Source organism: Mixophyes fleayi, chromosome 8, assembly GCF_038048845.1.
Source record: "Mixophyes fleayi isolate aMixFle1 chromosome 8, aMixFle1.hap1, whole genome shotgun sequence".
Lineage (NCBI taxonomy): Eukaryota > Metazoa > Chordata > Amphibia > Anura > Limnodynastidae > Mixophyes > Mixophyes fleayi.
In genome coordinates, this window is record NC_134409.1 from 97,689,391 (window position 1) to 97,716,086 (window position 26,696).

A 26,696-nucleotide genomic window follows, 5' to 3' on the forward strand; every position below is an offset into this window, starting at 1 on the left:
AAGTGGAAGAGCCATAGTGCACTTCTGAGGTGTGTTGAGCCAGTTAATGTTTAGAGTAAGAACTCTAAAGCTCATGGGGACTATGTGCATGAGTGGTTGCAACAACATGGAATGGGGAAAATGAAAACTACTGACCTTATAACAATAGGGCACAGAATTTGTATATATAATATTACAAGTTTCAATATTTTGGGATTTTCTCTATAGCTTCTCTAATTAAGTGCCATGGTAGAGTCTTTTAGGAACCAGAAGGGCTGTAACCATAGTTCTCAGAAGCTCCCGGGGCCTCACACTTGGAACAGTTCCCTGCCAAAAGGCCCTTCATCTCTACTGAAAGCGTCTAGTGCCATTTTATTCAGTATTGTTGGGGCTGAATCTCGGGGAGCCATTTAGCAGGTAACAGTGTGTCGTGAAATCATGTGCTCACAGATTGTGTAAGGAACACAGAAGTCCAGGCATTTCTCTGAGGACAGATGCAGTCTCTCAGATCTCTGCATTGCCTTAAGGAATAAATAACGAGAGAGAGGCCTAAAACTAATCAAAGATCAGTCTTTGAAATGCTTTGACTTGGTTGTCTTGGAGTCGGAGATCAGGCTGTGGTATGTTCAGAAGAAGGAGCTTTTGCGTCCAGAGGATCCAGGAGAAGAAATGGATGCTGGATAAACCAGCAGGATGACAATGGACTAGAGAAGGGAGATGCCCTGCCCTGTTATAAACTCGTGAGACTTGACCTTGTGTGTCACCAAGAGGTGGAATGGGTAGTCCCACCCATACCGAATCATTAGATTTTGCAGGTCATTTGTAACTTTGATAAGTGTTTTGGTTACGCCTTTTTTTTTTTTCCAGGCTGGGTAGGGAGCTAGGTCCTGGTAAATTTACAAGTTATTGCCTAAGTAAGGGATGACAGGAGCATTTCTAATTGAGGACAGGAATATTTATTTTGTTTTTTAATTGTGGATGTGGTCCTCTGTGCCCTGAGGGGGCTGGACTGGTGGAGGTTGGGAATGAAGAGCTCGGTGTGTTCTGTCTAATTGCTGCTCCTCAATCTTCGCATCCGGGAGGCATTGTAAGAATAATCCTTCCAGATATTTGTGTAGGGCTTTGTTGTTTATAGGTTCTGTAGTATTTTTATTATGCTGTAATTATTGCAGCTAGATTGGTTTTCTAGGTCTTCTGTGTGTTCCTTCATAGCCTTTATTTCTGCTGTTGCCTCTGTTTGTTTCAGCTCTGAAGTTTCCTGATGCTTGTAGACATTTTCCATCTTGTGCTCTTCGGTGTCTGTTCGTCGTAGTTTTGACCATATTCATGAGATCTGAGGTTGAGCAGGCTTGTGTTGGCTGGTCCCAGCCTGGAGGGCAGCTCTCAAATTAAGTCCCCATTTAGATATTGAGTGTGGCCTGAAGGCCCTCAGGTCGCAACAATGTGGATAGGCCGGATTGAGTCCTGAGTGGAATAAAATAATATTCGGTGGCCACGATTGCATGGCACTGCTCTCCTTGAATACTTTGCTTTGCTATTGAATGAATATTAGTTCAGTTGAGGATTTAACTTTACAAATGCAGGAATTGCATGATCATCCTTGCCGAGCGTCAGTCCACATTTCTTGTGCTTTTTAGTTTTCTTTCTTAGTCTGTGTTTAAAACTGTAAAGTGTTTCTTATAATGGATGAGACTCATGAATACATACGCAAACAATCTAATCACTTGTTTCCAGTAATAGGCTTGTTACTTGCTGTCCTTGAACTTTTGTTCTGTTTTTCTACCATTGTCTTGCTTTGTGCAAGTGAATCTATTGGGGATACACAAACTATACCTGAATGAGACGAGTCGGGCTATGCATTTAGCTTTATTGCTTTTCTTACGGTCTTCTGACATTGAGCTCGTCTATTGCAAAATGTAGACATCTGTGAACAGAGACAAGACATTTGCTGCTCTATCATAGCCAGACTTTATTAAAGGAAGTTGCCGGCCACAAGGAACCAAGGAGACGCTTTTTGTTCATTAATTTTTATCAATGGCAAAGCCGTGACCCTTTTTGCTCTCATACATGACTTATAGCCACCAGAATATTACAAAGTACTACTATCCAGCACAATAATATTAACAAATGTGCAAAGTTTGCACCGGACCCCAGAGAAGTTGTCTTGCCACAAAGAACATAACTAATTTTCGGGTACATCCATGTACCATGTTTGGAGAAAATGTTATACAGTGAATGTTGGAACCATTATGTCCTAGGAAGATGGCAAACTATGCACCCCTCCACGTGCTCCACAGTGTTGAGGACCGACATGCAGTGTGTATTCAAACACTACCTTTGGGATTTATGTGTAGGAATTAAACACCTGAAAATAAAATTGGAATTCAATGTCCTAATTATCCCTTTCAAAATTACTGGGATTTACTTCTCTTCTGTACCTTTTTTAGAGTACATAAATGTTTGGGGGTGGAATGGGTGGGGGTAGATACAGTCAAAAGGAGCCATTTCACTAATAATTAAAAGTAAAAATAGCTAGATATCCTGTCTGTGGTTTGTTCCACAAATGCTTGCCTCTCAATTGTAATCCTTCTCCCTTTGCCCATTTGTATCCAATGTGCAGAAAAGTGAGAGGAGCTAAAAACCTATAGAATTTTGTTTGGCAGGGAACATGTATCTTTTCCAATTGCACTGTGCTTTAGAGTAGGGATTACCAATGTCACAATAGTTCTGTTACTAGTGCACAGTTGCCTAGACAGCTAATTAATCCACATCTTAAAGATTGATTTATATGTGGATGTCAGATCCACATAAATGCACATCTCTATGAATTAAAGAAACTGTATACTAAAAATACTGTTTCTATTGTAGATCTATACATTCAAATCTTTAAAATAGGTCTCTTTTTATTATTTAAGAAAGATATCTGTGGTAATTGGTGCCTACCCATTAATATAATTGACAGTATTTGTTTAAAAAAATAATTGTTTAAGCACATTGGTCCCGGCCACAACAGTCTTATTTTCTGTACCACAAGAGCAGACTCATGTCAGGCCATATCAGTCAGCAGCTAATTATCTTGCATGTGTTTGGAATAGAGACTTAACACAACTTGTTATTTACAGCTTTTGTCATCTACAACTTCCTAAGTCTTTGCTATGAATATCTTGGGGGAGAGAGCAACATCATGACAGAGATTCGGGGGAAATCTATTGAGTGAGTATTTATTGTGCAATATTTTTATTCAAACTATTATATACTGCATATTTTTACTCCTCAATACTTATATTTTCTGTTCATATATTACCAAGGTGTATTGACTAAAATTGCAAGGAAATGAATGAATCGGCTACCTGCGACACACGGTTTGCATCTACCTGCTATTCTCTTGTCCCTGTTTATAAGTGGTTTCCCTTAGAAAGCATTTGCGCTGCAAGGGAACAGATTTGACAGCATGGGGTGTATTTAAATACCAAGTGCTAGTAGCTTTCCATGTTTTTTATTTAAATCCCCAGGGACAGGAGAGCAACCGTTTGATGCACTCTGAGAGTATATGCAAATGTGACAGGTAGGTCAAAAATAGCCAGCATTTTACTTTAATATCCGCTGAATTTTTATATTCCGTCATATTGGTTAACGAGGGAATACTTAGTTGGAAATATATGCAAGAGTGTTTACACTGACTGTGAAAAGTGAGTGAAACAATTGTATGCGCTGCATGACTATATGAAGCTTACCAAAGTGTTCAGTGCTTCAAATCGGTGCAATGCAACTGATCAAGTATCTCCAATTATGATTAGTTTCTTGAGCCAAGTAGTTTTTGGGGTTTTTTTTTCCTTTTTTTTTTTTTTTTTTATAATGTGTGACAAGATGGAATGAACTATTCAAATTAATAAGTTAAGTCAGTGTTGGGTGATTTTGGGCCTAAAAAGAAAAAAATTGGGATTTATGTCTCTAAGTAAATCTTAATATCCTCTACCATTATTTTAGCAGATTGTGACTCATCAGCAACATAATGTATATATTGCCTGCTCTTTAAAATCTTGGACAGCACTGCATATAGGTTCAAAAGACCTGACTGTTAGTATTTGAAGAGTTATTGGTATATATTTCATAGTGTCTCCCTTCCTGCTCCACTTACAGGTCCAGTTGTTTATATGGTACGTGCTGTTTATGGGGAAAGACTTATTCTATAGGCTTCCTCCGATTTTGTAAACAGGTGAGTATACCCAAAAATTCTCAGGGTACCGTGTTTTGGTTTTATTAAATTAAACTTATTTTGTAACACTTAGGAAATGTAATGTTAACAGTGTTCGTTCATTTATTTTGTATCTACTATGCTTGCAAAAGCTCTAACAATTGTGCAGCACCAATGTTGCGCTCTGCACCTGCATATTCCAGCAGAACATGCTCTGTTGCTTTCAGTTGTGGGAAAGTAGAATCTATGTTAACAGCAATTAAAGGGATTTTTAGTGGCAAGTAAGTCAAGTCATGTGACCTGCCAGGGTGGAATTGTAATTTTGCCATGCCAAATGAACCATTGGTGGATCTAGACTTTTTTGTTTGAGGGTCTCGCTGATAAATTCCCCAGCAAGTGTACCTTTTCCCTTAGGGCTACCTGTTTGAAGTGAACTATCAAGGGTCTTCACCTCACTTTCTATATATCCATGTATTTTTTTTATATTTATAAATGATATCTAGGCAAAAGTTATTAAAAAATAATATTGCAACAATAATCCACCATACAGACATGGTACAATATATAATGCAGGGCACTGTTTTGAGTTTATCTGAACAGTGCACTCGCCCTATAGGAAGATGAAGAAGGAAAGAAATAGTAGCCCAGTATTCAAATTGGTTGCATGCATGTATTTGGTTTAGGTTTAGCATCATATTTTAATTGCAATAGTCAACTCTGGTAACAGAAAGTCTAATTGTGTTTATGGAACCAAAGCGCTAAATATATAAATCTTTTCATTAATATCTACTTGTTAGAAAAGATGAATGAAGGGTTGGTTGCTTGCTTAAAGGCAGTTTTTGAGGCAGGCTTGGACGAGTTTGCGCTCAGTCTTGTCCTACTTTATAGCAATTAAACATTTAGGTGGGCTGCTTTCGGCATTCATTGTTTGGAAGTTGTTGTGATATGATGGGAGGATCACCTTCTGCCCAGCTAAGGTAATCCTGTGCGTTACTAAGTTTCCACTTACTAAGTTTTCCTTACACACTCCACCCTCCCTGCAATTTCCATTTCAAGCTAGTGCCTTGCATTTACTTTAAGTCTGTCTGAAATCTGGTACTAACATTAGCTGATGCACAAAGTTTTTTTAATCAGGGATGAAAGTGAGGAAGGCATAATTGTCAAATTATGCAAAAAGGTCTGTAGTTACTGTCTACACAGTTGGCATGCAGGTGAATTTGTAATAATTTTGAGACTTCCGTTATCATATAATGAGGTTAGATTTTTTAAAGACTGGTCTTCTAATGCAAAATGCGCCATTACCCAAGGTAATCTCTCTTAATTGATTCGCCACAATCTGATGTGACTTGTTAGTGACCATGGATAAGAGCTGTACTTTATGCTGTGGGTTTTAATCAGAGTGCAAGTGGGTTGTGGGCTAGCCTGATAATTATTTCTATACGCTTCAGCTTTCCTTTGATTTCTTGTTTCATAGAGGTTCTTCCCCTTATAAAATTCTGATATCTTAATAAAAAGTTCTCTTATGTATGCTTTGTGTGCTATCCATACCCATAGTGGATTCGCTCTTGCTGTTTTTTTTGGCAAATACATTTGACAAATGCATCTGATGGATCCATCCAAGTTTGTCGGAAGTCCCTTTTAGGTGTCATCACTTGACCTTGAGTAAAGCAGTCAGCAGTGAAAAGATAGCCAGCTAGTGGGTGTGATACATATTTGACAGTTACATGATCGACATTTATATGGTCGACACCAGTGCTTTTTTTTTCCCATTGAACGCCGGGAACGGCGTTCCGGCACCTTTTTTTTTTTTTTTTTTTTTTTTTACTTTTTTTACTTTTTTTTTTTCTCTGCGGTGCTGCTACCGTGCAGCACCGCATCTGTGTGTGTGTGTGTGTGTGTGTGTCCTGCTTCCGTCGGCCGGAAGCAGGGCAGCGGGAGGAGCAGCGATCGAACTAAGAAGAGTAAAAAGAAGTATGCAAAGAAGGTAAGTAATACTGACTACAGAAAGCGGGAAGGGGCGAAAGTAGAAGAGGGCTACAGAAAAACAAAGGGCGAGCAGAAAGAAGGCTACAGAATAGAGGGGGAGCAGAAAGAGGGCTACAGAATAAAGGGGGAGCAGAAAGAGGGCTACAGAATAAAGGGGGAGCAGAAAGAGGGCTACAGAATAAAGGGGGAGCAGAAAGGGGGCTACAGAATAAAGGGGGAGCAGAAAGGGGGCTACAGAATAAAGGGGGAGCAGAAAGGGGGCTACAGAATAAAGGGGGAGCAGAATAAAGGGGGCTACAGAATAAAGGGGGAGCAGAATAAAGGGGGCTACAGAATAAAGGGGGAGCAGAAAGAGGGCTACAGAATAAAGGGGGAGCAGAAAGAGGGCTACAGAATAAAGGGGGAGCAGAAAGAGGGCTACAGAATAAAGAAGGGGAGCAGAAAGAGGGCTACAGAATAAAGAAGGGGAGCAGAAAGAGGGCTACAGAATAAAGAAGGGGAGCAGAAAGAGGGCTACAGAATAAAGAAGGGGAGCAGAAAGAGGGCTACAGAATAAAGAAGGGGAGCAGAAAGAGGGCTACAGAAAAAGGAGGGAGGTGGAAAGAGAGGGCCACAAAAAAAAACAGGGTGCAGAATAGGGGTGAGAATAGCTAGCGGCCATATGTGAGAAAAGTTGGTAGGCAGCCGCAGCAGGGGACATGTCAGTGTGTAACAGGTGAGTGATGTCCAGTTGTTATGTTTGTTTTATTAAATTAACATATGGGGCCTCCCCTCTAGATATCCTGCGTTTACTCCATCAGTCATCTGGACTGCAGCCTTGCCAGCCAACCAGGAGGAGGTAGGAGTTATTATTTTTATTTTACAATTGTCAAGTGTGTGAGGAGCAAGGAAGGGAGTAAATTTATGTGTGTGTGTGTATGTGTGTATATATGAGTTCCGGCACCTTTTTTTTTTTTACAAAAAAAGCACTGGTCGACACTATAATATAGACAGGGTTGGAAAGTCAACTATAATGACAAGGTAATAGCAGATCATCTTAATTATTTTTGCTCAGTGTTCACTACAGAAAAGTTGCAAGTTTATTCATAAAAATGAGGTAGATACAAGTACATTTACAGAGGAGAAGGTCCTAACAGAACTCTCAAAACTGAAATTGGAAAGATCAATGGGGCCAGATGGTATACACCCAAGGATACTAAAAGAGCTTAAAGGGGTGCCATTAGCAGAGTTATTCAACCAGTCACTAGCTACAGGAGTAATTTCAGAGTACTGGAAAAAAGCAATTTGTAGTCCCACTGCATAAAAGTGGAAGCAGGAAAGAGACAAGCAAGTACCAACCAGTGAGCCTTACATCAGCACTAGGGAAATTGATGGAAACACTCTTAAAAGAAAGAGTTGTAGAATATCTAAAATCCAGTAACTTACAGGATCCTGCACAGCATGGATTTGCTGGGGGGGGGGGGGGTAATGTCAAACAAATCGTATTGCCTTTTTTGACTGGGTTACTAAAGTAATAGATGAAAAAGGTGATGTAGCTTATCTAGTTTTTAGTAAGGATTTTGACACTGTCCCACATTGCAGTCTATTTAATAAACTCAAAAGCTTGGGATTGGATTCTTAGATGGTTGAATGGATAAAATCTTTGTTGCAGGTTAGAAAACAGAGTGTTCTAGTAAATGGAGTGCACTGACAGGAGGGAAAGGTTACCAGTGGTGTACCTCTAGGATCTGTACTTGGACCAGTGCTTTCTAATATCTTTATTGGTGACACTGCAAATGGTATTGAAGGGAAAGTATGCCTTTTTTGCGGACGAAACAAAGATATGCAATGGGGTAGACACACCAGGAGGGGTAAAACAAATGATCGGTGATCTAGGTAGACTAGGGGAATGGTCAAGAGAGTGAAAACTACAGCTTAATGTCAAAAAATGCAAAGTCATGCACTTGGGTCTAAAAACCCCTCCAAAGGCTAAATACAGTATTAATAGCACTACAGTAGAAACTACTGAGGAGGAAAGGGATCTAGGAGTCACTATTTCAGGTGACTTAAAGGCAGGTAAGCAATGTAACAAAGCAATGAGAAGAAAAGTCAGATGCTTGGTAGCATAGGGAGTGGAATCGGTAGCGGAAAGAAAGAAGTAATAATGCCACTTTATAGATCATTGCTACGGCCTCATCTAGAAGACGGTGTTCAATTCAAGAGGCCATATCTCCAGAAGGATATAAATACATTAGAGACTGTACAAAGAAGGGCAGCTAAAATGGTGCATGGCCTACAGCACAAAACTTACCCGGAAAGACTAAAAGATCTTAATATGTATAGTTTGGAGCACAGAACAGAAAGAGGGGACATAATAGAACTATCAAATATATTGAGGGTTTTAACAAGGTACAGGAGGGAAACAATCTTCAAAGGAAGAGACGTATTCGAACACAAGGACATGCACTGACACTGGAGGGAAGTAGGTTCAGAGGAAACTGACTTCACAGAAAGGGTAGTGGATAAGTGGAATAGCCTCCCATCAGAGGCGTTAGAGGCTAATACAGTACAGCAATTTGAACATGGTTGGGATAGACATAAGGTTATCCTTACAAAGAATAAAGGATCAAAAAAGTGTGAGGTTACCATAGGTCAAGGGAAGGCAACCTGCGGCTCTTCAGGTGTTGTGAAACTACAAATCCCAGCATGCCTTGCCACTTATCTACTGGCAAAGCATGCTGGGACTTGTAGTTTCACAACACCTGGAGAGCCGCAGGTTGCCTACCCCTGCCATAGGTTAAAAATTAGGCAGACTAAATGGACTAAGCAGTTTTTATCTGCCGGCAAATTCTATGTTTCTATCAACAGTATTGTTAGGACGACAATACAAATGTAGACAGCATTAGAATTTGAATTTATACAGGGTTTGGTCTGGTTGCTGCACAACGCTGTGTAAATATATCGCTGCCCTCACTCCCCTTCCGCTTTATACTGGATGCTGAAAGAAGTCCAGGAATAGTTCCAAAGATGCAAATACGTTTTGTCTCATATCCAATGTCTGGATATATACTGACATTTAACCGGGCTGGTCATGAAAATTGCGTAGAAGCAGTAGTCTAGTTCAGGAGGGGCTGCACATGCGCCACATCATAGCTTGTTTTAATCACATCACTGAAGTGAAATGGTTCCAAGGTTGTTATCATTGTTCTTTATTTAGAAATTGTCTACATATTACACAGGGGGTCATGATACAAAGAAATGATGTACAAAGTAATTAAACTGAAAGAAAGAATGGCCCTTTCCATATGTGCTTACAATGTAATAGGTGTGGGGTACATGATATCCATTGTAGCTGTTGGTGAGGACAGTAGCATTACTCGGCACGGATACTAAAGCAACCGTCGGAGACTGGTATTTTTATGCAGCTTCTGGAGGTGCAAAACGGTTCGAATTAGGAGAGATTGAGAGAATATTATTTCAGGTGTATGAACTTTAAAAATGTGAGGTCTGAGGTGAAAGGTGCTCCTATTTAATCCAGGGGCAAACATTAAAAGAAACTTGCTGCATTACCACCACAATTATTACTAAATGTTGTGCAAAACTGAAAACAAAATAATGGTGGTTTTATACCTTAGTTCCTGTGCAATATGTAAAGGAAAAGTAGGGAATTTGAATAATTACTGAATTATTTTAGAATGACACACTTAACTTGAAAAATTATAGACACTTACATGATTTTTGAGTTTCGTATCTGTTTTAACCACCTCTAATCTGTATAGTGATGGAGACCTGTCTTTTAGAGATTTCAGCTACATTCAGCACTTATGTTTCAATCACAGAGAGTGATTTTAAGACCTCTAAAAGACCTGTCAGTCCATGCTGAAATGTTTCATGCCGCAACAAATGATGGTAGCAATGTCATTCTCTTGTCATTGTTTTTTTAAAACTATACCCAAGCCCCACCAAACATGAGACCCTTGTTTTAGAACTCAACCTATTATGCGTAGACTTCATTGCCAAACGTGGCACACTAAAGTAACACGGACTCTACAAAAACGTTCCTGTAAAGCAGAACGTCACTGGTGTAAATCTTGTATCTCTAATGATTTCATCACATATACTGCTATCTACCACTCCTATCCAAATGTTCTGGACACTGAAAAACAAACATACTTCTAACCTCTATCTCTCATCTATGCTCAGGCTTCTAACCCCAAACACCTTTTTTAACACATTTAAATCTCTTGTAAACCCTCCCACCTCCAAACCTTCCGATTTCCATCAGTGCCCAAGATCTTGCTGCCTATTTCAAGGACAAAATTGATAAGATCAGACTTTAAATGGTATGATCTCCCTTGACAAGCAATCAGCGCAATTTCTTTGTAGCACCCTCTGACACTCACTCTCTTCATTTGATCCCACAAATGAAGAGGAAGTTTCTACACACTTCTCATCTTCCTACTTTACCTCCTGTCCTCTTGATCACATACCCTCACAAATTGGTAGTCCCTTGTCTCCTGTGCGCATTCCACCTCCAACTAAAATCTGTTCTTTGTCTCTCTCCCCAGTGATTACTCCTATTTTGAAAAAAATAAAAAATAAAAAAAAATTCTGACCCAAACTCTCTCTCAAATTACTGCCCCATCTCTCAGCTCCCATGCCCCTCCAAGCTTCTTGAAAGAATCGCCTACACTCCCCTCACACACTTTTTTTGCAGCAAATAACCTACTTGATTCTCTTCAGTCAGGCTTTCGCTCTCAACACTCCACAGATCATAAACTGAATGCCATTACTCTCTTCTAATTCTCCTGGATGTCTCTGCTGCATTTGACACTGTTGACCACTCTCTCCTTATACAAACGCTACAATCCCTAGGTCTTGAGGACACTCTCCTGGTTCTCATCCTACCATTCTAATCACTCTTTCAGTGGTAATTTCTCTGGATCCACCTCCGCTTCCTTTATCAGTTGGAGTACCACAAGGCTCAGTCCTAGGTCCTCTGCTATTCTCCATCTACACTACTTCTCTTGGCAACCTAATAAGCTCCTTTGGATTTCAGTATCATCTTTATGCAGATGATACACAAATCTATATCCTCTCCTGATCTTTCACCATCTGTGTTGTCTTGCGTTACTGACAGTCTTTCTGCCATTCCATCTTGGATCTCCTCTCGCTAACTCAAACTCAATTCTTCTTCAAAAACAGAATTAATACTATTTCCACCCAAAATAGAAGCTTCCTGTCTGACATTTCTATTTCTGTTGATAACATGACCATAAATCCCACCCTGCATGCTCGCTGCTTAGGTGTAATCCTTGACTCACAACTATCCTTTGTTCCTCACATCGACTTTATATCTAAATCATGTTACATACATCTAAGGAACATTTCCAGAATATGTACATATCTCACACAAAACACTGTAAAAACCTTACGTCATGCATTCATCATCTCCCGCATCGACTATTGCAATTCCCTCCTTACTGGTCTTCCCAAAATCAGACTTGAACCCCTACAATCTTTTTTGCAAGCAGCGGCTAGATTGATTTTCCTTGCGAAAAAAATTTCTACTGACATACAAAGCCGTCAACAAAATTGCACGGACCTTCATCTCAACTTGTCTCAAAAGATCTCCCAACTCGACACCTCTGTTCTGCACAAGATCTGCATATCTCTTCCACTCTCATCACATCCTCCCATTCCCGGTTACAGGACTTTTTTCGGGCTGCACCCACTTTGTGGGATTCCCTCCCTTGCACAAGAAGACTTTCCTCTAGTCTTCAAACCTTCAAGCATTCTCTGAAAACCCACCTCTTCAGAGAAGCTTATAATATTTCTCAACCACCATCTTAATCTCCCTAGGTTACCCTAGTAAAACCGTCTACATGGCTAACACAAGACAACAACCCTCTGACCAACAATGATGTGTGACTGATCACACAGCCCACTCAATACCTTTGCATTATAGCTGGACTAATGTGCAATATGATGTAGTACGTCCCCTTGTGTATCACACTCCCATTGTCCCATAGATTGTACGCTTGCAAACAGGGCTCTCTTACCTCTCTGTAGGTATTACCCAGTGTTGTTTTGTTAATGTTTGTTTCCAATTGTAAAGCGCTACGGAATTTGTTGGCCCCTATATAAATGGATGTTGATGATATTATAAAGTGATATTTATGAAATATTTACTGATTTATATCCGTTCTATAGTTCATGCTTTTGCACACTGGGTGCTGCCATAATGATATGTGAGAATGGGCAGTGATGTGTGCACTAAGGGAAAGCAGAAAGTGGTGGTAAACTGTCCTTTAAAATGGATATTCCATTAAAAAAACAAAACAAAAAAAAACACCTTCAGTTTACCTGCAAGTTTGAAGTGAAAAGTGCTGGTGTGTTTAGGAGTTCTTGTTTGTTTTTGTTTTAATATAAATTATGGAGTATAACTTTGTGAAGCTTAGTTTGTGTATTACATATGTTTGCAACAGAATATATATCACATCCAGTACTATTTAATTGATAAGGGAATAAAATACATCCAGGGATCAATCACAAAAGCATCTAATAGAGTTGGTAGCAGTGCTTTAAATCCAGATATATACATCATGGTTTAAGTTGTTCTATGATAAGTGTCTTCCTAATTCACAATACAACCAAGAATACTATTTGACAATGCTTAAAATTATCCAATAATATTCCTTTTATTGTTTCTTGTTAATTAGTGAAAATAGGACATAAGTGTAATTCATTGCACTCTGAACCTGTACATTATTATTATTCGGTTAATACTGTTGTATGTTTGCTTTTGATTTGGCACTTTCCACTAGAGATGGGCGGGCTCGGTTCCCCGAGATCCGAATTCATCCTATCCGAGTGCCGAGTATTCGTTTTTCTGAGCTCCGTTCTCGCGAGATTTGAAAAGCATAAATACCAGCCTCCACAGCAATCCATCGCCATTTGACAGAGGGAGAGAGCAGGGTTAGGTCACACAGGCTATATCAGCGCAGGGACAGAGCAGTAATTGGACACATTATTGTTTCTATTCAATACCATTGTAATCTTAATACCAGTTGTTACAGCAGTAAGAGAAGAAGAGAGGAGGATTTTTGTTCAGTTTCTGGCACTCCCAAGTGCTTTTGGGGTGTGTCCCAATCTTTTGCATAAATATTCTGGCTGTCAAAAGTCATATTTGTCAGCAGTATCTAAAACAATTTTGTAGCACTACAAGTGCTTTGGGCTCAGAATGGATTCAAAGCAGTCCACATGTGAGCACAATGAGCAACCAGGTTCTATCACCAGTCCTGAAGGTAGGGTTCCCAGTAAGTCATCTGGGAAAGGCGATGTCAAACTACAGTCTTTTGAAATCAGTCAAAAAAAACACACACCAAAAAAGATTTACCGTGTCGAAGCGAAAAAGAAGTGTAACTGAGGAAAAATTAAGTGCAGATAAAAAAAAAAAAAAATTGCCAACATGCCATTCTACACACGCAGTGGCAAAGAGAGAATGAGGCCGTCGCCTTTCTCTATTAGTGGCAGATCCAAAAATGTTGCCGAGCCTACAAGTGGTGCACAACTACTGTTATGCGTCAAAGCCGAGCTGCAAGATAACAGTAAGGCATTAGAGGATAATGTTTGCTCTGAATCAGAAATGACACCAATCCCTGTGGAGAGTCCATCCAACAGTGGGATGTCTAATCGTGAGCATTCTGTTAGTGTACCCATAAAGAGGGGCCCTTTCAGCAGTTCTGATGTGTGTCTAAACAGCCCAAGTGTAGTCGTGATGCACAAATTGAGGATGCCACTTTGGAATTAGAAGAGGATGAGGGGGAGATTTGTGTAGGCGACAAGGGCACTAATGATGATGTTGATGAGGATGATGCAGACAGATACCAAATTGGCTTTCTCAATTCCTATTTATATTCTAGACTCTCTAACGGCTGAATATTTTTCTATTTTACTCCTAGTGGAGAGGGGGTCTGATGCAGACAGATACCAAACTACCTTGGTCCATTTATTCTTACTTTCTAATTCTACAGTCTATGCAGGCTGCTTTTTTTTCTATTCAACTACAAGTGGGGGGTGTAATATACACCCAAAGACGATGGCTACATTGCCAGTAATCAAAGATGGAGGAGGTAGACAACCAGGTTTGTCTGTATAATTTGCAGGCAAGTGTTCGAATTAAGGATGGCCTACCAAGGATTAAACTGTTTTTTTTTCATAATTTATTAGCTTTAGAATTACCTCACTTATCCAAAAAAACTGGTGGAGCACTAAATTAGGTTATTTTAGACCAAATTTTTTTTATTTTTTTCAAAAATGGCAAAAGAAAACCAAAACCAAAACACGCAATGACGGTTTGGCAAAACCAAAACACGACTGTAATCAAGATCCAAAACCAAAACACGAGGATCAGTGAGCATCTCTACTTTCCACTCACATCCCTAGTGTGTCTGTGTCTGTCGGAAGTGCATAAAAAAAGTATATTTAGAATATAGATGTACTGTATATAGAGTGGATTAGGTAATTATCCAATTAAGTTGATTTGTCCGACAAAGCTGAGTATTGTTCTATAATGTTGTGTTCCCCTATTAATAGAATGCGCACAATGTTGTATCCTTTGTTACCAGAGCTGATGCTATCTGCGTTACAGGGAAGGTTGTGTCGCTTTATAAGTTTTCTGTTTTGACTCTTAGGCTACCCTACAGTTTTGTGTGGTTAAACCTCTCATGGCAGCTATCACTGTAATACTCCAAGCCTTTGGCAAGTACCGGGATGGTGATTTCAAGTAAGTTGTGAATATCTTATCTTATCTCTGCAGTTGTAGAAGTGTACAATTTCTTTTTGTGTCTGCCTAATAGCCATTGGAGATTGAATACATTTGATGAAAGGCCAATGTGTTGTACAAGCTGTCTGGTGCTTTCAAAAGAGTTCTTTAAAACTATTATAATGCATATTATTTCATAGCAACCTAACCAACTTCTGTATTTTTATCATTGCAGTGTGGCCAGTGGTTACCTCTATGTGACTATTATTTATAACATCTCAGTCAGCCTTGCTCTCTACGCTCTCTTTCTCTTCTACTTCGCCACACGAGAGCTGCTTAGTCCCTACAGCCCTGTGCTCAAGTTCTTCATGGTGAAGTCAGTCATTTTCCTTTCCTTCTGGCAAGGTGAGATTAACCATCCTGCTGTATCGTGTGTCCAGAGGAATAGTGTTATGTTATTATGAGTGTGTCCCAGTACAGTTGAATAAACACAGGGTCATAACGACTGACAGATGGTTGTGTGTGAGCATTGTCAGCACTCCCCCCTACACCACTACAGAGAGTCTTCAGGGATGTTTGAGAGGATCTATTTTTATTCCCTAGAAAGTACATTTCAGAGGACAAGTTTTATATTCCAAGCATGATACAAATACACAAACGGCTCTGTGTTCAACGCCAAAAATATTTTCTTTTTGAAAATAAACCGCTTAGATAAGAGAAGTAATTTTATCAACACTGTGCAGCTGCTGTATTTAAATGTTTATTTTAGCACCAGCATTTTCTTAGTGCTTTGGTAATTTTATCATCTTGCTATCACAACTATATTGGTCAGTGGTGTTTTGCTGATACTTACACAATACACGTAGAGACAGCAGTTTGTTGGGCTGAGCCAATATTCATGATAAATGCAACCTTTCAATTCTATATTAACCAGTTAAGTACCTAATGATTTTTTGTCAGAACACATGAATTTCAGTCATTAAGTGTATTATTGATGTATGTGGTCCATAATGAGTTTATTATCTATTTACACAGAAATATTGGTTCAACTTCTAAAGCTGCTCCCTCCCTGGTGTGGATTTTATACTGATGATTTCAGATCTTTTATGGAGTGTGAATAATCTAGATGTTAGGTGGATATGTTTGATATAGAATTAAGGTGTTGTGACAAATGCTTATTTTATTCTTGGATGAATAACTCGCACTAATATCACACAAGGTTCACAAATCCCATCCCTACCATTGTTTACTGATGTAATCTTATCACATTATTTGGTGAGAACAGACGCCCAATATGCTCTTCTATTCTTACAGGCCTAATGTCATTAGAACTTACTCTGTTCCATATTGTCACAGACATCCATATTTCCTGCTTTATAATGGTTTTGTGTTCTAGGTATGCTTTTAGCTATACTGGAAAAGTGTGGAGCCATTCCGAAAATCCATTCTGCTGAGGTTACTGTGGGTGAGGGCACAGTAGCTGCTGGATACCAGAATTTTATTATTTGTGTGGAAATGTTCTTTGCAGCCATAGCTCTACGCTATGCATTTACTTACAAAGTATACTTGGACAAGAGGCTGGATGCCCAAGGTAAGTGCTGCCCTTTCTTTCTTTTTTTACATTAATCATGTATTAACCTTTTCCTTACCCGCAAGTCTTCAAAGGCTGGATGAAAGGTCTTCTATTTCTCCCCACTTGATCGTAGATCAGAGGTAGTTGAACTTTAAATATTCCAGGGTCCCCTTCACCAAGCAGCTTGCTTGGCCTAAATACTGGATTCCCCATTTATTGGCTGGGATTTTGGCACTAAATCCAAGAAAATTATGTCATGGCAGTACTCAAGCGTGGGGGTTGAGCCATCTGTTAGTTCATGTACATAAGGAGTAAAGTCCTAATATATAAAGTGTTCTTGGTAAGTACACTTGAAATACACTGGTGTTTGCAAAGACGTTACTGATTATGGTAAAGGATTTAAACAAGTTTTATGGCGCGAGCCTCATGTCTACTACATTTAAAGGTTCAAATGGTTTTTGGTATATTAGGTGAGACTTTCTCATTTTGGTTACATTCCTACACATAACTTTTATTTTCTTTCAGGGACTGGGAATTGATAATGTGCAGTTTTAAAAGGTTTCTAACACACAACTTTAATTCACCAGAAATGCTACAAAAGATTAACTTTATAGTTTGCCTTCTTTATAGTATACTGCCATCTTTATAAAAGTATAATTTAAAGCGGCTTTAATGCTGGTCACAGATGGGCAGATCCTGCCACTCGGATAACCAAGCATCAGGCTCATACAGCGATATTAGGTTAAGTGTGCTTTTGAAAACTTAGTATATTTGCTGCAAATAGTTCAGCAATGACCTTTTAATTGCCAAACTAGCATTCTTCAAATCTCTAATATCCACCCAGTCTTTGAAGGTGGCCCTATTCCCTCCCAACTTCTCCGCTCCCTCTCCTCCACTGCATGCCCACCTCTATCTCACTTTTTCAACCTGTTTCTCTCCACTGGTACATTTCAGTCATCCTTTAAACATGCATTTATCTCACCAATTCTGAAAAAAAACATATCTTGATCCAGCCATTATATCCAACTACTGCCCTATTTCTGTCCTCCCCTTTGCCTCCAAAATACTTAAGCGATTTAGTGTACAAAAGCCTGTCTCACTTTCTCTTCTTTCAATCCATTCTCAACTCTCTGCAATTAGGCTTCTGCCCCCAACATTTCAATGAAACTGCTCTTACAAAAGTGATCAATGATCTTACTGCAAAGTCTAAGAGTCATATTTTTCCATACTCATTTTCCTGGACCTCTCTGCTGCTTTTGACACTGTTGATCACCCTCTTTTCCTACACACACCCTTCACTCCATTGGCTTTCGTGACAGTTCTTTCCTGGTTCACTTCCTACCTATTGACCGCTTCTTTTAGTGTTTCTACCTCTGGCCCATCCTCCACTCCACTCCCACTATCTGTTGAGTCCCACAAGGCTCTGTTCTTGGCCCTTTTACTTTTACTTTATTTTATGGTACACCTCTTCTCTTGGGGAACTAATTCACTCATTTGGCCTCCAATACCACCACTACACTGATTACACTCAAATCTATATCTCTTACCCTGACCTCTCTCCTTCTCTTCTATCTCGTGTAGCCAACTATCTTTCTGCTATCTCCATAAGGATGTCCCAACGCTACCTAAAGCTTAACATGTCCAAAACGGAGCTTATTATTTTCCCTCCTTCCACCACCTACACTCAGATCTCCCTCACTATTAATAACACCATAGTATCCTCAGTCTCCTAAGCCTGCTGCCTTGGTGTCACACTTGACTCCGCCCTCTGCTTTATTCTTCACATCCAAACTCCCAGTCCTGGTGACTCAACCTTAAATACACCCTTTTCTTACTCGACATACTACCAAATTTTTTATCCATTCTCTCATCATCTCTTGTCTTGACTATTGCAACCTCCTGCTATCTGGCATTCCTGATGCACATATATCCACACCTCAGTCCATCCTAAATGCTGCTTCAAGACTGATCTTTCTCTCACCGCTCCACATCTGCTGCACCACTTTGCAAATCCCTACACTGGCTACCTATGTCCTTTTTAGAATCAAATTGAAATTACTCGCCCTTACCTACAAAGCCCTCAACAACACTACCTCTGCATACATCTTAAATCTCTTCTCAAAATACTCTCCCTGCCATCCTCTTAGATCTGCCTCTGACCTGCGTATTGTATCTACTCTGGTAACCACCTCTCACTGACGCCTAGAAGATTTCTCCCGTGCTGCTCCCCACTTATGGAAATCCCTACCACGCTCATTCAGACTTTCCCACAGCCTTCAACTCTTTAGACGCTCTTTGAAAACACATCTTTTTTTTTTTTTTTAAAAGGTGACCTTATCCCCGATAACACTATTCATGCTAATGCACCCTCACAATTGTTCCAATTTCTTACAAATCCACGATAATAGAAGATTCACTTTCAGATCTGTGCTCTTCATCTATCATAACCATCGGCTGAAAAGATTGCGACTCTGCACACTCCATAAAGATGTATCGACACTGCCGGTCATGAGTGCATACACACTGCAGGATTGGAACGACATTGTTCCGTTAACATTTTTAGTCCGGTTTAAAAGTCAAATGAAATTATACGATGTGCTTTGGAACGATAATACACAGTAATGCGATAGTGGGCCGAGCAGTCGTTTATCATTTGATTGGCCCAATAATCGGCTGAAAACACTGTTGTGTGTACCCAGCCTTGCAAAAGTGTGCTTCATATTTTATTGCTGTCTATGTGGCTTACATATGCAGCACTGCATAATAGGGATCATTAGATCCTTTGCGAGCGTTATACTCACACTGTGTTCCTTTTGAAGTGCAAAGTGAGTTTTTTGATCATGTGATGAGCCATAGATGCATTGAAACAGAGTAGTTTTCATTAATCAGACCTCAAAGCTTTACCAGAAGAAAATCGTAGCATATGATAAGGAGAGTACAGGTCCAGAAAATACTGATGTCCGTGTTTGATGAAACAAAATCTGTTAAATGTGCCAATGTTTTATTTCATTTTTTTAAGGTTTTTGGACATGTACTTTCTTGTTCTGTAATCAATGTTTGATTTGCACTTGTTTTGTGTACAAACCCACTGTGTCAACAGTGAGGTCACACTTGATGGCATTTCTTTCTCTGATCCCTCAGTATCCTCCAGGCATCCTAAACCATACAATATACTATCCATTATTATTTGATTATATTGGTATATCTTTACAGTACATTACAAAGTTTCAAGCTATTAACCCTAAAAGGTAGACTTAAAAAAAAACAAAAAAAAAAAAAAAACCCACATTATATCTGGAATATAACAAGCATTAATGAGAGCCAAACATGGATCTGCAGACTCCTTTAAAATGTAATTTTTAGGTGGAGTTTATCATTTATTTGTCTTGTTTGGAAACTTTCAATTACACCTCATTGCACTGTGTTGCATTGCAGCACACTAGGATGTTTTAGGTGTGTGTGGCTTTGGAAATAAATATTTAATGGATTTTGCACATCAACAAAGATTCTTCATAAGATCCAAGGGCAGACAGAAGATTTCTCTGCTTATCATACTTTTTCAAAACACTTTCATATATATTTATTAAAGATAGTATCCACTTTATATGTTTTTGTTTGCTTTTAAATCCCCCCCCCCTACCTTAGAATAGTACTTTTGGTGAGTGTCCCTTACCTTGGGTTACCCACCTTTTGTTGTATTGAGCAAGTTCTCTCCTATAGGAGTCCTTGGTCTCTCTGGAGGGACTCCCACCCAGCATCACTCCACTTTAAGTCTTTCTAAACCTCTTCCCTCTTCTACTTTTCTATTTTAAATTACACAGAAACATTACTTAAGTGAAAAAAAAATTGGAGGGGAAGAGGGGCATTTATGAAAACTGTTACACGAGTAACGTTAGAAAAGGTTTTGTTGCCAATAACTGCTAGTCAGATTTTCACATTAGACAATAAAAGAAAATCCCTGAAGAAAATGTGACGTTACACTCGGGACAAATGACTAATTATTTGTTAATTTGTGTAACACACCATTGTGCCTGATTCATTAAGGGAAAGTAGGGCAAAACGAGTAAGTAGTCTCCTGGTCAAAGCCATGTTACTATGCAAGGGGTGCATATTAGTTTTTTATTTTGCACATAAGTTAAATACTGGCTGTTTTTTTATGTAGCACACAAATACTTCATAGCTTTATTTTTACACTAAAGTTGATTTAGGGCATTCCCCTCCCCAACTATAAATCTGGCCCCACATTTTAAATTTAGCAACATGGTTTTGCCAAGATTCAAAGTTGTTGTTTTGTTTTGTTTTTTTGTTTTTTTTAACTTTTCTTAATGAATCAAGCTCGTTGTGTTCACTCTTAAGCAGAGGTGCAGTAGTTATAAGTAACTTGGCTATAGAGCAGAGGTATAGTCTCTAAACGTATAGTCTCTAAACGTAAAATGCACCAGATCCTAGAGTATACTATCATATTAAATGTTACATATACAATAGCCCTTTCCTTTTTTCATGCTCAATATTTTTTCAAAATGCAAGCATAAAATGGTATATCGTATACATGGTGTAATGGTGGATTTCTGCCACCTTGTGACTGTCATCAGAATGACTACCTTTTTAATGTTTTATTGTTCTTTTTGTTTACTACTGAAGACTATACCATTGAGTATTGGTGTAGGATCATATAAACAGTGTGTGTGTTTCTGATAGCCACAAGGCTTTGTTCATAGATCTGAAACTGAGAGAACGACTGACCACTTGTTCTCATCATCTGCTGCTGTAACATTATGGTGGGACTATCATTGATATTATATTGATTTCTGTAGAATGTCAGAGTATCATTGGTGAACTGATCCCCTAGTATGGCCCTGAGTGCAGACTACCAATCGCTGTTTAAAAACAAAATGTTTAGATATGCCCTCCCCAAAACTGCTTAAATCTTACTAATGGGCATTTTAAAATGATTCTCAGATATGCTTTGATGTACAGTGGTGTAATTATATTCTTACTAAAACCGGACATTATTCATATGTAGTCTAGCAACCACTATTGTCAAAAGATTACTAGTAATCTAGGTCTTTTATTGGTGATTCTTTTAAGAAATGAAATAACTATTTTATCTATTTAAAGAGCTGTTTGGTGCTCAGAGTAGGTAAATCTGCTTCAGCTGCCTGCAAGTGTCTGCCTACAAGAGAATATGTAGAGTATTTGTATTCTAGAATGTGTCCTGTGATCATGACACCTTGCAGTGTTTTTGGAGGAGAAATAGTGCTGAGTCATCTCACTGAGTGCACTGCTTGGGCGGGGGAGAACATGTGGTTCTTGTGATTGAGCCTAGCCTTTTGCATGTATGACTCATCAACATATGAGCCTCATATGATGTCTGTGAGCTGATATCACTGAATGTTTCCACTTACAGGTCACTGTATAACCTCTCTGTATTTCTTGATCTGTCCTTCTCTCTTTTGTTTCCTTTGCTTTTGCCCTGGTTAAATGCTGCAGCTGTTCCAAACTACGGTCCATATGGTAGGTACAGCCCTGTCTGCATCACCTTTTCAAGCTGTTTGAATCTGCAGTTTTATATACTACTTTTGCTTTCTATCCCTTTCATCGCTAACCTTCTTACATGAGGCCTTGTACAGTAAAATGTATTGCTGTACAAAAGAAAAATAAAATGCATGCAAAGATGTTTAACACACTTTCCCTCACTAAATAAATCTCACCAAAGGCTTCCCTTACATGACTTGGAGATAGTACGAACTTAGGGAAATAGTCATATAAATGAAGAATAATGTTTTTAGTGGAAAAAGGTTTTGTTACCCTTGTATCCATCAAAGTAAGCATGACCATCTCTCATCTTTCTGACCCCTCATTTCACTACAACTAGCGATATGGTGCCAATGTAATCTACTTCTACCACTATATAAACCTTGGTATACTGGGGCTTCTGGTTATTCAATTAGTAAAGTACAGTAATTCAAGCTGTATTCTGCTTCACATTCCTCCCACTGGTCGGAATGTATTGTTTAATATTGTATAACAGGTTTGTCTATATGTTTTACGTGTATATGCAAATAGTGTATAGGTTTATGGCATCGACAATACCAGTCACAAGTGACCCGATGTGTTTTTTTATCAATGATTTTTAAAAGCCTTATGTTCCTTTTGTAGGCCGTTGCGCCCCCATGAAGAGCATCTCAAGCAGTCTAAAGGAGACTATGAATCCTCACGACATCGTGCAAGACGCCATCCATAACTTCTCCCCAGCCTATCAGCAGTACACACAGCAGTCCACTCTGGAGCAGAGCACTAGCTGGCGCAATGGACAGATCATCTCCCGCTCACAGAGTCTGTCAGGTGCTCGCGATACAGAGAAGACCCTGCTCCTGAGCTCTGATGACGAATTCTGATCATGAGTAATAGACAGCCTGACCGGCCGACTGCAAGACTTACAGAGGAGGATACAAGCAGACACCTGTAGCTTGTCTGTAAAATTATCTCCTCATATTCTTTCCTCATATTCTTACTTTTGACCAAATTCTGTGCTGACTTTTTTTCCTTTATGAATCCTTTGACTACGGTTAATATTGGTGTACAAAAGGTCTAGAAGAGTCCTAGAATTGCTTTGGTTGTGTAGGTTTGTTGCAGGTTGAGATAATAATTTTGTATATACTGAACAGGTTCTCCAGCTGAAACGTTTCTTGCTGCCAATTTCATGCAAAATCAATTCTTTATTTTGCAGTAATCCTAATGCCCTGGATCTTAGTGGTGCTGTTTAGGTGGTTGGCATTTGTTTATTTCCTGTGTACTCCAGCCAGTCCTTGGACATTGGTTGTGACCTAACCAGGCACTCTTTGTGGTGTTCCTTTTTTACTTAAATACTGTAAGATCATCAATGTGTAGTTGACGGAATGTAATCTTCAGTAACTGAATTGCCAATTTCTGAGCTGGATTAGATACAGTGTGACCTTATGACTAAGAGGAATCACATCCTGCAACAAACCTAGAGATTTGGAATAATTATCTAACATTGTCTTATTGTTGCAGCTTTGTGCTCTGTGGCTTCAAACACAGGTGAATAGTAGATGCCATTCTGTCCTTTGCATCTGTTGTCACTGTTATTTCCAATCTAGATTAACACCTTAACTGCTGTACATTCCTATGGTGCTGATTGTTCCAAACATGAAGTATCTTTTTTTCAAAATTGACCAGCAATTGCTTGCAGTGGCACTAGCTTAGAAATACAGCAGTCTCACTTGAGCTACACCTTTTATTGAGTACCTCTGTTGGAGAAATGTTTCCTTTTGTGTGCTCATTATTATTTCCAGCTTCAATTTGCTAGTGATTTGGACAGCTTCAATGCACTTCAGCCTCAGAACTATGTGCATGGTGTTATGCAATCCTTTTGTATAGATTATGAGCAAACTTTGATTTGTGCCTGCTTCTCCTCCAGCCCTCTCACACTTTCACTCTGGTCTTAAATGACATGAGGCCACCTCCCAGATGCTATACGGCAAAAGGCTTACCATACATGAATACAAATTACAAGGGTGGCCACAGGGTAAAGGAGGCAGAAAAAAATTACATTAGACAAATACAAAGGACACTTAATCAAGACAATCTTGATTAGAATGTTTATTCAGTGCTTCATATCCTGTTCTGGCAGTGGAGACCATAGGATAAAGAATAGACTACTTCATTGTGGTGTGAAACATACAACCCACATATAGGACCACAGTATGCCAAAGTCTATTCAGGTGTAGATGTGTTAGTGGCAGCAGATGCAGAAAATGAGTGCGCAATTGTTGAATATATATGTTCCTATTTCTATGTAGGTTTTTCTTTATTCTTTACGAATCCAGGCCACAGACACGAAGCTTTACAGAACAGGTTTAGAGCTTTTACACACAGAATTATCTTGGGCACTTGAAAAGCACTTTGCATACATGCCCTTATTCACACACTCCTCTTTCTGTCAGGTTGGTCAAATGTGTTCTTGAAGGTTCATTAATGTTTGATTAATGGGAGCCCCCCAAGAGGTCTATAGCTGGACCACAGCTAATGTAAATACTGCAGTCAGGCTGTCTTCCTACATCTTCCAATTGCTTTTCTGTGTTTAGAAAATATTTATATTTATTGAAAAGTGGCGAACAGACATAAATGACCCATTATGCCCTTTCGCTTAATCCCCGCTATTTATCTTACACTGTCAAAACTGACTAAACACGGAGTCGGTTTTGGCAATGGAGAGATTAAATAAAGTAGGTATATTTTTATAAATATTTGTAGATACATTTTTTTCTTTACCATGTTGCAGTGATAAGAGTTCTAGGTTTCATCATATGTAAACACTACAGTCATTTAATCTTCTTAAAAACCTGTGGGTGCTGTAATAGAATGGCTCAGAATGAGTATTTGTCCCCTCCCTGCTGCCTGAATTCTGGCAGTGAAAGGGTACATTGTAGTGCAGCGCCTCCGGGGTTTTTGTTTTTTAATCCTCAAATGCTTGAGAACATGTTTTAAAGTAGATGAATTGTGGAAACTGTTTTGGAAAAGGGGTCCCGATAAGATCCCCAGTTAGGTGCAATATCAGAGATGTTGGTTGCGTGGCATTTTATTTTTTTGGTGTTACCTTTAAAAAAATGTTTAAACCATTAATGGAATAGATGTGTGGTGGTAAATTATTTGATATAAACATTATTTACAATGTTTAATTCTTTACTTCATATACAAGGAGACTGGATAAAGTATCCTGTCTACTCACGGATAGACTTTTGTGCAAATATTTATAAAAAAAAAAATAATAAAAATTATCCAAATTATGTTTTCTTTCAAATAAAAACAGCAGATATTTTAAAGCCGTTGTTCTCCAGTATGACCGTTTCTCCAATAACCAGTTTTATTCCTTAAATATCTTGGTATAGTCAATCAAAAGTGTGGTAATGCTTGCCTTAAACATTTGAATAAATTTTAATTATTTCAGAGTACTCTATTTGAGCTATATGGAGAACACAATCGGATCGCTTCTCTTGGCTTTCAAGTCGAGCGATCAGCTCTCTGGTTCGCTCCCAGACTGACCTTCTCCATACTTCACCGGTCACATGCTATCAGGTAAGATGGAGGTCAAAGAGCATAGTTCATAAGGCAGTGGTGGGCAACAGGCGGCCGTCGAGCCTTTGGTTTGCGGCTCCCTAGCCGGTTTCTCTTGAACTTAATAGAACAGGGGCAGCGACTTCTGCATCACGTGACCTCCTTTGCACAGTACACAGAGGTCACATGGCATACTGAGATGAGGAGGGGGTGTACTGTGCAGCCCATTTGAAGGCTGGAGGGCCACTCCAGACAAAACAGGGTCATGAAGGAATCCAGTTTCTATAGGGTAGGGTGGTTGTTAGAAACAGTGCACACAAAGCACTATATGATAAATAACCAATGTAGGGTCACTTTCAGCTTGCAATCTACTTTTCATGCCCAGTAAGGAACTGTCTTGGAATCAAACTTGGGTCCATTTTATGAAGAGACTACTTTTTAAAGGATTGCTATAGCTAGCACACCCACTTTTTAGGAATTAATTTCAGCTAAGGATGTAAAACATTGTTTGTATGAGCTCCATGTTTGTCAAAACACTACTATCAAAGCACACTGCAAAGACGCAAATAGCCTAACATAGAAAATTACAGATAATTGGGTGTTGCACACGTTTTCATATAGGAGCAACTTTCATTTAGGTTTATTGGTCCTTTTACGTTAATTTGTCATAATGGTAACTTACACCAAAATGGTGTGTTAGAAAATTGTTTTACACAGCTATACACACATAAATATGATTTAATGTTGCCAATATTCGTATGCAAGTAGAAGGTGCTTGCCTTTAAATTACTTTCAAAGTGCCCATTACCTACACATAATGGAGCCAGCCATTTTAGGGGCTAAATCAGTATTATGAGAGTCCAACTTACAAACACGTTTCCTGCCTGTGCCCCAATTATATCACTAGTTCCTAGTAAATTGATAGTCTGCATTCTCATGTATATTGGTTTAGCACCCACCATTGCATTTTAAGGCAAATGGGATATGAGAACAGAGGCTGCCTCTAAGTGCAAAGAGTATATACATTACAAATCTTAAGCAGAAGAAACCAATGATTATGCACCATGCTGTGATGCCATAAGTGTCATGCTGCACAAGTTTGATGCAAAAAAGGTTGTGGTGAGATATTTTACTTACAT

General features: G+C 39.1%; 1 protein-coding gene across 2 annotated transcripts in view; it reads left to right on the plus strand.

Annotated features, from left to right (window-relative positions):
- Positions 1-25,325, plus strand: part of TMEM184B (transmembrane protein 184B) — a 50,329-nt gene extending 25,004 nt beyond the window's left edge. Inside the window, exons 5-11 of one of the 2 annotated variants that reach the window (XM_075182950.1) lie at positions 3,102-3,192; positions 4,120-4,195; positions 14,836-14,927; positions 15,142-15,311; positions 16,303-16,497; positions 21,970-21,993; positions 22,639-25,325. In XM_075182950.1, coding sequence (XP_075039051.1) covers positions 3,102-3,192; positions 4,120-4,195; positions 14,836-14,927; positions 15,142-15,311; positions 16,303-16,497; positions 21,970-21,993; positions 22,639-22,877 — 887 coding nt within the window. In that variant the 3' untranslated portion in view covers positions 22,878-25,325. The remainder of the gene's footprint in view (positions 1-3,101; positions 3,193-4,119; positions 4,196-14,835; positions 14,928-15,141; positions 15,312-16,302; positions 16,498-21,969; positions 21,994-22,638) is intronic. The other variant, XM_075182951.1, reaches the window with a different exon arrangement.
- The last annotated feature ends 1,371 nt before the right edge of the window (positions 25,326-26,696 follow it).